Here is a 14,160-nt window from a genome sequence, read left to right on the forward strand (position 1 = left end):
TTTGGGTCATTTATTCATGGCAAAAGGTCAAAGTGGTATCGAGAAATTGAATGACCATATGGATGCACTTAGTTTGTAACTGTATTGTTTTGAACGAGAATGTTCAACTTTTCCATTAACAACTTATGGACTTTCCAAAGAGATTATTCGCTAAATTCCAATTCAAATGAGGATGAAAGAGATTAAAAAATCTTATGAGCTTCTCAAAAAGCTGTTCGTTAATGTCTATATGGAGTTTGACAATCAAGAACTAGACACGATACAAGAACACAACATTGACCCCTCCACAAGGAGGGGTTCAACACATCTATTTGGATGAAAAACATCATATCGCCTACCTTCCATGGAAAGAATCATGATCATGAGAAGGATAGAATTCATACACTTCACCCATTTTGGTGTGATAGGCATGTGTTGTACACCATGAGTTGTCATCTCCATCAAAGTAAGTGTCCATTTTGAAGGAAAAGGCTCACAAGCAACGTACGAGTCTGCATACCAAGGGTCATACCCAAATCTGGCATACTCTCAAATATTTGCATCAAGGCCATTATTGGCAAAGAGAATATGATACACATTGTGCGACTTCTACTGTATACGTCTAACCCGGCTCTGACAAGCCTCTGTCACACCTAACTCGACTTTAACAAGCTATTCTGTAAGACCTAAACCTAACCCGGGTACATGAACCTAACCCGGTACTTAAACCTAACCCGAGTGCATGCACCTAACTTGGGTACCTGATTGAAAATTTGGAAGAGACCATTGTTTAAAAAGAGATGCTAAAAATACTCAAAAATATCAAAAATAAAATAAAATCACATAATGTAATGTAATGAAAAACTATGAGATCAAGGCTCTTGTTCAAAGGATGGCAAGATACACTCACAATTTTTGCAGCAATTTGCAATTTTGGAGTCTCTTGAAGTCAATGTCAAACCATCGCAATGCAAACACCGAACCTTCTCAATGTCACATATTGGCAACTGCCTCTTAGCACGATGAGCACCTCTCTGTAGTTTGCCAGTGTGTGTTTTGATCGTGTTTGAGGAGCTACCAATAAGTTATTGTGAAATGTTGGACGTGGTGCCTCTTTTCGCACCAATTTGTTGCTTTCCGACTTATTGAACCTCCTCAGGCCATATCGGTAACGAGAGTCCGGGTTAGGTAATAAAATGGCATCATCACTGCCCGGGTTAGATGTGACAGAGGCTCGTCAGACCCGGCTTAGGTTTTATGCGCGTGCTTTTTATAGATAGAGATCGAACAATGCTTTTTATAGATAGGATCGCACGCGCCATTCGAAATGTGTCCTGCACCGTCCATGTCCATGTCCCCGCTCTTGTATGTACATACATATATGTGCTTACCCGCTACACACACATTCAAATTTCATTCATATGAGTGGGAATGAGTTCGAAACTCCACATCTTCATCCATCCTTATTCACTCCTTGCCACAAAGAAGAATCTTAAGAAGAAGAAGAAGAAGAAGAAGAATGAACATCATCTCAGGTATTCTGAATTTAACTCCTTGTATAGCTTTTTCTCAACCTACCTTGTCAGTTAGTCTTCCTTTAAACCTACTTCTTCTACTACTACCTGTGTAAATATGAGTCAAATTGCGTCGCTACATCTCTACACTCACGTTGCATTCAGATCATAAGTTCATCTTGCTGAGCGTATCAAATACACTTGAAATTATTACACATTTTGTCAAAGGATCGCGTGTTAAAACGTTCTTCTTATTGGCTGTGATTGTTTTCTTGTTTTGGGGTCTTCATACTAACGTAGGAAATCTGGATGAATCATATTCTTTTGGCCACGTTGGATAGAAATTAATAAGAGATTTTGATATGGAACGAGGCTACAGTTTAAGCCTTACAATATTTTAGAAAAAGATTTGGAGGATGATTGATGATTCTATGAGAAAGAAGAAAAAGCATTGTTAGAACTACAGTGAAAATGCTCCTTGAGAGTTCGACCATTTTAATGAGGGTGATTGGAAATTGGGCAAGAAAAAGGAGAGCCTTGTTTTGGAACATTAGATAAACAATGTTGTAAAAAGTATTTCGAAGAATTCAAGGACTTTCAAGGTGTGCTGGGCATCATGTTACTTAAATTCATTTCCATTAGTTTATACTACTACGTCTCAAAGTCACATGCATACCAACAACAAATGTTCACACAGTATGTCCATATAATGGAACCCATGTTGTATGGGCTCTTTTCATTAGTAACATTGCAATAAGGTATATGCTCATTTATGATCTCTTCTCCCCTTTTCTTAAAGGATAGACTTGAGTATAGAAGATCCCTTAAATATCAAATTGCACACCATGTTATACAACATCCCATTTTGGGTTTAAGCATGTTCTTACTTATTTGAAATCCCACTAAAGAAGAGACAGCAATCATTATAGCATTATAAAGTCGATGGTATGATTGTCATATCACCATCATATGGAGAACATTTTGGGCATATGCGTTAGACTTCTGTTTTTTGCTAGTTTCGTAATCTTGTTTAAATTTACAAGATGATTACAACATTTCTAGTTGTTGTATCCAGAGAAGTTTATTGTATCCAATCACATTGGAGAAAAGCTTGTGGGTATTTTGCAAGATACAGGATCAAAACAGATTGTCATTATCTGCCATGGCCTTAATTCTTCAAAGGTACCAACCTATTACATATTTGCTTATCTTTTCATTCATGATGCTTGATATGCAATCACAATCTGCAGCATAATGCACAAATATGTTCTGTATTCCATCTTATGTCTTGAGTATCATGATCTTGTTAAGATTGACTAAAAGATACCAAAAAGTAGCAATATTAAATTTAGTTAAAAGAAGTCCCCTATTCGTGATGTACTATTGTTTTGGCATGATAGAAAAGACATACTCATCTGTAAATGCAAAACCTGATTATATGTCTCGTAAATACACCCATACTTAGTCTTTAGACGTTTTTAATACTATTGAAGAAAATATTTCAAGGAAAAAAATAAAATACACCCATACCTAGTATGTATGGAGATATTATTGAAAGATTCAGATAAATAGGATCCCAATGCTGTTATAACTTATAATCATGGGGCTATGTTTTGAATGCTAATCCAAACCTCTTCTATGAATATTAAGTAAGAGTAGCTAATGTGGACTGATTGTTGACACCTATATTTATTGATGTTATCAATAGCATCTGTCCTTCTTTATTTAGAAGGGGGGTGGATTCCATTCTATGGAATGGATATAGAACTCATTTTCTAAAAATTTGAAGGATTGTATGGTTCTTCTTGCTTTGGTGTTTGACAGGACTGCAAGCTCATAGCAAATCTGGCATCTTCTCTCTGGCAAAGAGGATTAAGTAGCTTCAGATTTGATTTTTCAGGAAATGGGTAACATCGAAAACCTTTGAAGTGAAAATTTATAATCTCTATTGGCATTATGGATATGGCTAACTCTTCGCAAGACCAGGGAGAGTGAAGGTGACTTTCAGTTTGGCAACTATTACAAAGAGGTTGAAGATCTTCATGCAGTTGTATTATATTGGATACTGAAACAACGTGAAGTGAAGGCAATAATTGGACATAGCAAAGGTGCTTTTTTTTTTGACATTGTTTATGTGGTTTTGTTAAAGGAACTGCATGCAAAATATAAGGCTTGTGTAGACATTCTTTTGGGGGCTTGCTTCGCTGCACTAGCAAAACCTATGGACAAACAAGATGGTGATAAACTCACTCAGACTCATGGCATTAAGAGACCTTGGCAAGCATTGTAGCAAAAAAGGTGGCATTTCTTTTTGGCAGCGTTTTAGTGCTAGGAGGTGGGAAAGTTGCACCAAAATTTTCCGCTGTTTGAGTTATGCAAGGTTTTGGCCTCTCAACAAATTCCAAGCAAGAGTGAAGACCCAAAATAAACTATCAATATCTCATTTACTCTTTAGATATATGTATGTGTGTGTATGTGGCATTTCTTTTTGGCAGTGTTTTAGTTATAGGAGGTGGGAAAGTTGCACCAAAAATTTCCGCCGTTTGAGTTATGCAAGGTTTTAGCCTCTCAACAAATTCCAAGGGCAAGAGTGAAGACCCAAAATAAACTATCAATATCTCATTTACTCTTTAGATATATGTATGTATGTGTGTGTGTGTATTAATGTGCTGGAAGATCAACGGATTTTAAGGCATTTAGATACACAACAGAAATTGATTGTTTGGAAGACAATGGATATATCTCACATATTCTAAATTTTGATTAGGATAACTTGAAGAAAAGTCGCCTTTGTGATTTCTGAAACATGGTTAACTCTCTAGGTGGTAGTACAGTTTTATTGTATGCATCCAAGCACAAAGAGGTGTCTACAATAGTGAATGTAAGTGGCCGTTTGGACCTGAAAGATGGGTTGAAAGAACGATATGGAGAAGACTTTGAAGAGAAAATTGAGGCTTCTGGATTTTTGGATGTGAAGGATCCTTCTGGAGATGGTAGCTACATTTCCTTTTGCATGTTGGAATTAGGTCTTTAGTTGATATCATGTAAATTCATGTAAAGTAGACGTTTTTTTCTTCTGTTCCATAGGGAAGAGCGAGTTTCGGATAACAAAGGATAGCTTGAAGGAGCGTATTTCTATTGATTTGAGAAAAGCAGTGAAGATGATACCTAAAGATGTCAGGTGAAGCACATTTTATGTTAATTTATTGAGATCTGAAAGCCTTCTTTCAAGTTGTTTTATGGAACAAAAACATAAGCTGAAATGCCTTTTTATTTTATATGCAACAAATGTATTTCCTATCCATTGATAAAATTGAACACCGGTTGGCATGGAACTACCAAGGTCCTTCACTGCATTTTCCCCTCTTATTATGTAATTGTAGAATCCAGGCAGTAAAGGACCTTGGAAGATCTGCACAGAACGTTAGTTCACCAAAATAGCACACATTTTTGAGCATGGCCTCGAGTCTCATTTCTTTGTATTTGTCTTTTTGAGATGTGTGACTAACTGAATGAATGGCAACATATATTCTAGTGAACACCAGGAAGTCCATTTTGTTTTATTTGCCAAAATTAACTAATCATCCTTTTCACTAAAACATTTATGGTGTAGAGTGTTAACAGTTCATGGTTCTGAAGATAAGGCTGTTGCAGTGGACAATGCGTTTGGGTGTGATCAGATCATTGAAAATCACACTCTTCGGATTATTAATGGTGCGGATCATATGTACAGCCAGCATGAAAGAGACCTTCAAGAGACTATGATCAACTTCATTCAAGGGAAATCTTGAATAACTTGCATTGATGCCTACTATGATGCAGCAATTAGAGTGATGTTTCTCCTCCATTCTATGACATTTCCGTCATCTTTATATATAACCCCATGTTTCATCCTCTCTTTATTATTAATGTGTTCCATGCTCAATGCATTTCTCACAATGTGTCCTGTTCTTTACTTTACCACCAGGTTTTTCTGCATATCACTTGATCTTTATTTTGGTCTTTCCCTCTATATATGTATTCCTATAGTATTAATTTAGATTCGTGTAAAGATAAGGTTAGGAACGCAATTACATCTTTATGGAAAGAATAAAAGGTATTGACGTAGTTTTGATCAATTGTGCCCAAGCCACAATCATAAGTTTCTGCTGGTAAGAAGTCATGAATAGACCATCATACTCCATGAACATCAGTTTTTTAATGCTTGACCCTACAACCCAATCACAGTTTCATCACAATGTTGTAGAGTTATTAATAGTTTTAAGAGGGAGTGAGAATATTAGTGGCTCTCATTTGCTCAAAGATATTGCCAACATTCTTTTCTCTGCATCATAGAAAGCTTTTTGTGCCTGACTTCAAATTTTTCTAGTACTACATCAATGACTAGTAATAGCAATGCAATGCCAAATGATTTCATGCATTTAAAAGACTACTGCAAGTGAATATTAAGACAGGTAATTGCAAGTTGGCAAATTTAAAAGAGTAGTAGGGTTATAGTTGAACGGAATGAAACAATAATCCATTGTTTATCAAAAAGAAATAATTTGCTTGAGGTGCCAATTATATATTGCCTCACTTCTACCATATGTTGTGTTGATTAGTAACAAATCATGAACAAATATCAATGCTTCCAGTCAATAATAAAAGCAAACTACAATGATCAAGCAAGTACATTAACTTTAACAACGAGCAGAAGTTGAACTTTGTGCCACAAGTTGTATCAATAAGTTATTTACATATATAGTAAGAAATCACAAACGCCTATTCTTTCAATAAAATATGAAAACATACTGTGATGAGTAAGCTCATCACTTGCAATTACAACATAAACGATATTTGAATTTAAAATTTAGCTGCAAGATAATAGAGGTGGTTTGTTGCAAGTTCATTATGTACTCCGCACTTTTATAACTCCACCAAATTCAAGGTATAGAGGTGGCTTACTGCATGTTAGCAATATTCTTATGTGGTACTCCGTATTTCACAATTATCTTTCCAAGTGAACTATAATAGCTCTTTTGAACAAAGTCATTATATGTATTTAGTTAGTAAAACGAGCCAAACAATAAATGTTCCAGTCAACATCATATTCCCAAATAAGAAATTAGTCTGCAATCATTACAAATACAATTAACCTAGTAACATTATAGAAGTTCTTGCCATTTCCAAGCTCAAGGCCCTGCTGCTTTAGAGATAAAATCACAAAGCACATTATGCCAAGGAGTTGGAGATACCACTCAAATCTAATTATAGATGCCAGTAGGATTTTCATCTCTGATTGTTTACAGCCCACATCCATACACATATAGTGCCAAATTTTCTGGTGCAAGTTTTTGCTAAATATTTCAATAAATATCATACAGATACTATGTCCATAATAACATTGATTGGTACATAAAAAGCCAATCAAGAATAACTCAGTAAGCATGCAACCTTGATTTGACTAACATTCGTGACTATACAGCTGACAATTCCCATACCTATCTAAGCCAAGCCAGCATATCACCCTGAAAAAAGAACTTGGAAGGGCAGAAACCTTGAAAGGTGTAAAAGAAAGAACTAGAAAGAAACTTCTACAAAGTTTTTCTATATCCAGTAAAAGAATCGACAAAAAGAATCTTGCATATGATACATGAAAGACTTACTTCATAATTCAAATTACTTTTTTGCGCATTAATTTGTGCCAATTCACATTTCTTCACAATGTCCTTGATTCTTTTCACCTGCTTCATATTCAATTCTACTGTTTCAGTAGGGTTTTTCAACAGCTTGCTTTAGCAGGTTCAGTAGAACATCAGGCACCATCACTTATCTTTGCATGTGGGATGGTGAATGAGCAGTGTGATCTCCAGAAACATTCAACTGGCATTTTCTCTGGTCCCACATTCACAACATTGTGGAGAATATGAAATCATGTGTATATCAACCTACTTTTTAAACATTAATTTGTGTCAGTTCACGTTTCTTCACAATGTCCTCGATTCTCTTCACTTGCTTCATATTCAATTCTACTGTTTCAGTGAGTTTTTTAACAGCTTGCTTTAGCCGGTTCAGTTGAACATCAGGTACCACCATTTGTCTTTGCATGTGGGATGGAGAATGAGCAGTGCGATCACCAGAAACATTCAGCTGGCATTTCATCTGATCCTTTAACACATCCACAACATTGTGGAGAATATCCAGATCATGGAGCATCATGAAATCTAGCATAAATCAACCAAAAAATATGAAACAATTAAAAATAATGATGTCAAATTTAACATAAAATTTGCTGAGAGATTGGCTTTGATACTCCAAGTCTAGGCTTTCATTCCTGGCCTTTTTCTATTACTAATAATGCAATGTGATATGCTTTACTCATGGCAGTGATCGTACCAAGTTGAGATTTGTACTCCCGTTCAGAGTAAGTAAGAGGTTTCTGCTTAATTGCCAGCAGGGAGTTATGTTTCTTCACTCGAGCTTTCAAAAGTTTGTTCTTCTGGAAAGCTGCTGCAATTCTGAGGTGTAGAGAGTTTGACGCTTGCAATGCTTCAGTCATCTTAGATTGTGCCTCAGATAATCTTCTCTGCTGATCTTGAACAACTTTGTGAAGACGGATGCCATGTGAAGTAAGCTCTACGTGAACCTGACATAGTTTTGAATTTTTATTTTATTTTCGGAGGAGAGTATTTGAGCTATATAATTAATAATGAAATAAAGAAGGCACATCAAAAGAACCTAAAGAAGAACCTGATCTCAAAAGTTAGTTTTGAGGAATTGGCCGTGGTAATCTCAGCTCTTCTTTGTTGCTATCAACAAAGATGACCAGAGATGACCAAAAGAACCTAAAAAGGTCCTGCTCTCAAAAGTTAGCTTTAATCAATTGGGCCATGGACAAACGCAACATCTGGGAGGTTAGAGAATAAACCAAAGCACTAAGAGAGGATAAAACCAATGCTTAATTTCTTCTCCGAAATGAACAATATTTGGGCACTTCAGAGAATGGGAACAACTAGAAACCATAAGTCCATTCGGTGAAAACTAACCAAGGAAGAAGTTAGCCTTTCTGAAGCGATTTCTGAAATAGATAGATTTTGTCTTCATTCTCAAACATAAGGCAAGAAAACAGATCATGCTCTCAAGCTGACAAAATGAAAAGAATTTCAGCAGCTTCTCTTAGCTTGCCTCACCAAAATTAGCAAGGAGATAGTGACGTGTCCAATTTCCGATATGTGCTGATCCTTCAGCATATTCCTTTATAAGAAGATCCTCTGCAACAGGAATTCCTTGGGAACAAACTTCTTCAATATGTATGTTAATGCCCTCTACCGTAGTAACTTCTTGAGATAAACCTGACGAAGACTGGGAAGGTACTAGTGTCAAGTCATCACAAACAAAAGGGTCTCCCATTATTTTAGCATATCCTTTTACTATTATTATCCAGGTAGTTGATGACAACAAAAACTCCTTGGGATAATCAGGGCAAGGAGCTATGGTTATATAGAAGTCGCCCTTCTCCCTCACCATCAGCCCCGTGTGTATAGAAACTATACATATATATGGATCTTTGACATATCCTCGATCCCAAATACACAGCTATGATATAATCTTAAACCCATAGTATACATCCAAGCCAATCTTCCATCATTAGGATATAGTGTCCAATTCCTAGTTCCCGTTGCTCAGGCTAAATCAATAAGAAAGTTGCCATACAATCAATCATGTTACAGAAATGTACAAGGAAGTTTCATCTCGAGAGGAGAGTGCACACTGATTGGGACACATTTTGGAATAGCAAGAGAGGTCTCTTCCTGTACAATATGGATTGACCTGTCACTGACAAGTCTTGTTTCTGGGGTTGCCACAAACAAGTTTTGACACTCTGTTTCTCCACACATAAGAAACAGATTTCCATTGCATTTAGAGACACTGAATCCATCTATTCTATTGCATTTTCACATCTGGTTGGAAAGTAAAGCACATAAACAATGTGTGGTGCACAGGAACTTCATGCTTTCAGCTCTCTTCAGAACCATTGTGTACATCAGAGTGCAGGCAACCTTGACCCTAACCATTAGTGACATGATCGTCAGTCAAACCTAAAGCAAAGCTTGATTGTGAACCATATGCATATAAAGAATAAATTATTCAAACTAACACAACCATAAGCCCTTGCAGGTAGTTCCTTATGCTCTAATAAAATATTATCCTACCTAGACTCTTTAGAAATATGATCCAAATTCTTTTCAGCATGAGTATATTGTGCATCCAAAATAGTAAGAAACAGAGGAGATCAATTACCCGATGAGCATATTCAATATATTTCTCATGCAGCAATTTCCACTGATCATGAAGGAATTCTCTCCCTTCAATAGAATCTGTGGTTAAAACACGACCCAAAGACAAGACCTGGTAGCACCAATCATTTTCTGTTATCTTCCCATAATTACCTTGGATATACATAGCATGGTATCATTGTTAAATCATTACTTACATTTGGGATAGGAATGTCCTTGGGTCCTTGTAAAAGCTCTTTGCTAATGACTTGCGGTACAGCAGCTTCAAGGTTATCCACATCTTCAGCACCATTTTTATTCCCATCTATTTGCAGAGGATCTAGAGCCAATCGTGATCTTATTCCGATTACCACACACTCACACGAAGACGTGACAGCAACCAGCCATATATCACCATAGCAATCCAATACCTCAGTGACCCCTAGTAAAGGTAAATTGACAGACCTCCCCCCTGGACACGTATCAAGAATAGGATAAACGATCGGAGGTCTTCCTGATGAAGCCCTTTCTATAGGCTGCTCAGAAAATGGAAGCCATTGCAACAAAATGGCATCAATTCCTGCTGCATGATGGCAATACAAACGCTCTGGTGTAACTGGGTCTGCTAACATTGAGAGTGGAGCAGAATCTAGAACACTTGTTGGCAATGCAAAATCAATCACTGCAAGCTGCAAAAGAGGTGGCAACTGGCATGTCCAAACACCACCATGTTTTTCTAGAATGCTTTGATCCTTCGTTATACCATCTTTAGCAAACACTTGATTTGAAGAAATATGTTCTTCGCGCATTTCAGCTAGCATTCCCACTGATAAAACAAACCCTTCATCACTAACCTGCACTCGAGGCGGAATCTCTTCATTCCATACTGGCTGCACTTCATCAGCAAGTGCATATAAGTGCATTTGACCGTCCCTGAAGCTTACTGATAGTATGCTATCTTTACCAACAATACTGTACATCAGCATTGAGGCAGGACTGCTGCTTTTAGAAGGACTAGTCTTCCCGGGAATATCTGCACCCATTATGACAGGAAGAGGACCCTGACATACATCATCATTTTATAGTGTGAATACGAAAGGAAATGATGAATATAAAATAGCTATTACATTGCACCAGGCACTCGGCTAAGCTATAATGACAGATAATTAAATTCCAGACAGGGGAGGGCACATAGATTTCTACTAAGGTTGCATAAACATTAGAAAGTTGTCTGCCTTGCAGCAGTATCGATGCATTGGCATCCTGGTAGAAATATGCCATATAAATGAAACATCTAACATACCTGTAAGCAAAGTGAAGAATTGAAAGGAACATGAGGAAATGCCTTCCAGACAGACACACTAGAACCACCTAAGTGTGAAATCAAACAGGGGAAAACAGCCTCCAACCAGGCAGCCGCAAGACTTGCATTACTAACTGCTTTTGGATTCCCACCTTGAGACGCCCACTGGCAAGCATCCTTATATATCTCCTCTATGGCAGGTATATTATGAAGACTGAAAATAGAGCAAATCATGAATGGCCACTCAAACACTGATAATCCCAATAAACAACTACCACTATACAAACCCTGTTTAAACCATTTTCTTACCTTCCAAAAGGTGAAATTGGACATAATGCATATATGGCTCCAGTGCTAAACAATATGAATACCTGACATAAAAGAGGTCAAGGATTGATATCGTTCACTAGAATCACAACTATTGGCATAAACTTGACATTAATGCTAAGTACACATACAGTAAAGCGGTCCCACAAGTGTTCCCCTCCAAATGAAAAAGCCACAGGCCGAGCATATGTAGCTGGTATAGATCTATCCAAAACTTGAGACTGCAAGTGGTACTCTTGCTCTGGGCTTTCCACGTTGAGTGATAAATCAAACAATCTGCAGCAGGTGACATTGAAGGCAAACTCTCATTATTAGCTATTCTCTGAATTTAACATCAATTTGATGATCATCACAAAACCTGAAAACGCCATCAGATGAAAGAACTCCAAGGTGTGTGTCACTGTAAGGATGCCAAGAAACCTGCAGTATGCGTAATGCTTTACTAGAGCTCTGAAACTTATCTCCTCCAATGATCAATGCCCTGAATTTCCATAAAAGAACAGTTTAGAGCATAGAGTGTATTGAATTCTGTTATCTTGTTGTGAATACACCTATAGACTTTCGTGAAAATTGAGAAATAATAAGATAGCGGGAGCAAAGCATCATTGCATCAAAGCAGTCCACCTAAAATAAAAATGACATTGTCAACCTATCACCATCAGTTTGTTTGAGCCATCGTAACATGAGCAAAAGATTAATTAATGCTCTCCTTGCAAATACGTACAGAATGAATTCACATCATTTGTAAACATTCGTGTCTGAATATAAGTGTATATATAAAAACACGGTGATTAAGGTTCCAAATAGGAGACCACATTTTCAGTTGACTTATCAGATACACCTTTATTCTAGCTACTTCAAAAAGGAGAAGATAGCGGCAAGTTTTTTTGGCCTAGTACTAAGACTTGTCATCTTTACCTAAACAGTCCTTATCTGCTTCTTGGCTCTCAAGAATCTCTGCACGTCTCTGTTAGGGAGCTACTACTCTATGAATATGCTGTGTAATTATGGCAAGGATTCCATCCAAACGACACTAATCCACCCAGTATAATGGATAGGGAAGTTCATAAACATATTTATAGAGTTGCAAGCATTTGCCATTGAAACATGTTGTGTTTTACAGAAGCCTTTCCAGTCCTGCACATTCGAGTTCAGAGTCTTTCTATATTTATTAAATGGTGATATTCTGATGTTTCCATTCCAATGGCATGTAGACAAAGAAATACAAACCATAATGCATTTGCATTTTGGATCGACACACTCTAGATACCTAATAGAAAAATACCATGTGAAAACATAGAAGAACAAGAACGAAATACCTCACATTGTATGACGAGCTGTCCAGTGACTCGGATGAAGATGGCAGTTGCGATGTAAGATTAATGACTGCAAGTTGCATATCACCAGCAAGCACCAAGCATAAACCTCTTCTATTAAATGAGAGAAAACGAACTTGGAAGTCCAGATGTATGTGGGGACGCAAAGTCTGTATCATAAATTTAAGTTTAGAAAGAGATAGCTGCTCAAGAGTTGAAAAGCAACTAAAAGATGCCAAATTTTTTGCATGCCCTACTAGTAAAGAAGTAGAACATGGAATAATGAAAAGTAATGGCTAAAACCTTCTTTGTCCTACTTAATTATAGTCATGTGGAATGCAAGACAGATTTCTTACCTATTTTAGTTCAGAAAGACATGCATATTCACACCATTACGAGGGATGGAAAGCTCAAAGGCACCAACAACAAAAAAAAAACACTAACAGAAAGGCAATGAGTAAAAATAAACACCTTGAAATTCTTCTTGGAAAGAAGAGTACTTGCTTTCTCCGAATGTGTTGAGGAGGAAGATGAAGAAGAAGTTTCGGGTTGATCTATTTCGACGCAGTGAAGAAGACGTTGGGAGGAGTTCCATACGAAAAGGCGACCACATCTGTCGTAAGCGATGAGGTTCAGAGGAAGCCGCCATGGAGAAGAAGCGGAAGAAGCTTCGTCGGGGAGGTCGTGCTTCTGCTTCTGGGAGGGGAGATCGACGGAAAGCTTGGCGAAGACGAGGTTCTGCGAGAGGGGGACGAGAGGCGCAGGGACGACAACGACGTCCGCCATGGCAAGGCAGGCGAAGAAAGAAGAAGCTTCTCCTTCTTCTTCTTCTTCGGCTTCAGAGATACAGTGAGTTATTTTTGTTCATTGAATACTTAACGCTTCTTTTACATATTTATCTAGCTTGCCCCTAAGTTTTCCATAATTCCCAAACATACCCCTCCACCCTAGCACTAGTAATACTTACAAGTTACTACTAATAGTCAATAGGCGTAATGTATGTATACCAATCAACGAATGCATCATATACATATATACATATGTAAGCATAACCTTGTCACTATTTACGCAAACCCCCCCCCCCCCCGCTGTTGTAGGATAGTAAGGACCTTTTTTATGGCCCCTGCAGAACCCCTCTCTTTGATGCTCCGCTTTTGAGACCTGCTCACTTACATAACGCCAACTCCTCTCGGAATTACGAAGTGCTCGCTCTCGCTCTGTTGCTGAAACAACTGAAGCCAGTCTTTCCTTTCAGGGCCCATGTGTATGTGTGTTGTGGTGCTCCTTGGTGATCAATGAACAAGATTTGGCTCGTTTCCCCTACATTTGATTGAAATCTAGACCCTAACACCTATCTAAGGTAGTCAAAATCAACCTTATATGGCACGAGAAAGTGCAACTCTTGCTCCTTGAACAAAAACAACTAAAAAGTTGGGAAATGTTTCACACTTAACAATACACAAAGT

At 37.6% G+C, this 14,160-nt stretch overlaps 2 protein-coding genes across 2 annotated transcripts; one reads left to right on the top strand and one right to left on the bottom strand.

Moving 5' to 3' along the window:
• Positions 1-1,391: 1,391 nt before the first annotated feature.
• On the top strand, positions 1,392-5,450 carry LOC147855833 (uncharacterized). Its single transcript, XM_087330792.1, has 7 exons — positions 1,392-1,514; positions 2,569-2,675; positions 3,318-3,400; positions 3,480-3,601; positions 4,316-4,486; positions 4,581-4,674; positions 5,107-5,450. The coding sequence occupies exons 1-7, from the start codon at positions 1,499-1,501 to the stop codon at positions 5,282-5,284; spliced, it is 771 nt and encodes a 256-aa protein (XP_087186918.1). The 5' UTR covers positions 1,392-1,498; the 3' UTR covers positions 5,285-5,450.
• Positions 5,451-6,906: 1,456 nt separating this feature from the next.
• On the bottom strand, positions 6,907-13,517 carry MOS7 (nuclear pore complex protein-like protein). The gene is made up of 12 exons (XM_087330268.1): positions 13,166-13,517; positions 12,698-12,864; positions 11,737-11,859; positions 11,510-11,654; positions 11,361-11,422; positions 11,052-11,265; positions 9,967-10,809; positions 9,774-9,881; positions 7,869-8,118; positions 7,518-7,696; positions 7,112-7,249; positions 6,907-7,029 (listed from the first exon to the last, which is right to left on the bottom strand). Exons 1-12 carry the CDS (start codon positions 13,478-13,480, stop codon positions 6,937-6,939), a joined length of 2,637 nt encoding a protein of 878 aa, XP_087186394.1. The 5' UTR covers positions 13,481-13,517; the 3' UTR covers positions 6,907-6,936.
• Positions 13,518-14,160: the final 643 nt, after the last annotated feature.

The sequence above is a fragment of the Azolla caroliniana genome, unplaced genomic scaffold (genome assembly GCF_043228905.1).
Source record: "Azolla caroliniana isolate FFs.n. ecotype wild unplaced genomic scaffold, voAzoCaro1.0.p SCAF_14, whole genome shotgun sequence".
NCBI lineage: Eukaryota > Viridiplantae > Streptophyta > Polypodiopsida > Salviniales > Salviniaceae > Azolla > Azolla caroliniana.

Bases quoted from the DNA above. Each gene is read 5' to 3' on its own strand.
- MOS7 (XM_087330268.1), bottom strand. From the start codon at position 13,480: ATGGCGGACGTCGTTGTCGTCCCTGCGCCTCTCGTCCCCCTCTCGCAG. The intron at 11,423-11,509 runs GTATGTGTACTT...CTTTTATGTCAG, and splicing joins ACTTGTGGGACCGCTTTACT to GTATTCATATTGTTTAGCAC. The intron at 8,119-9,773 runs GTAATTGATCTC...AAACTATGTCAG, and splicing joins ATATTGAATATGCTCATCGG to GTTCACGTAGAGCTTACTTC.
- LOC147855833 (XM_087330792.1), top strand. The intron at 3,602-4,315 runs GTGCTTTTTTTT...TTAACTCTCTAG, and splicing joins AATAATTGGACATAGCAAAG to GTGGTAGTACAGTTTTATTG. The intron at 4,487-4,580 runs GTAGCTACATTT...TCTGTTCCATAG, and splicing joins GAAGGATCCTTCTGGAGATG to GGAAGAGCGAGTTTCGGATA.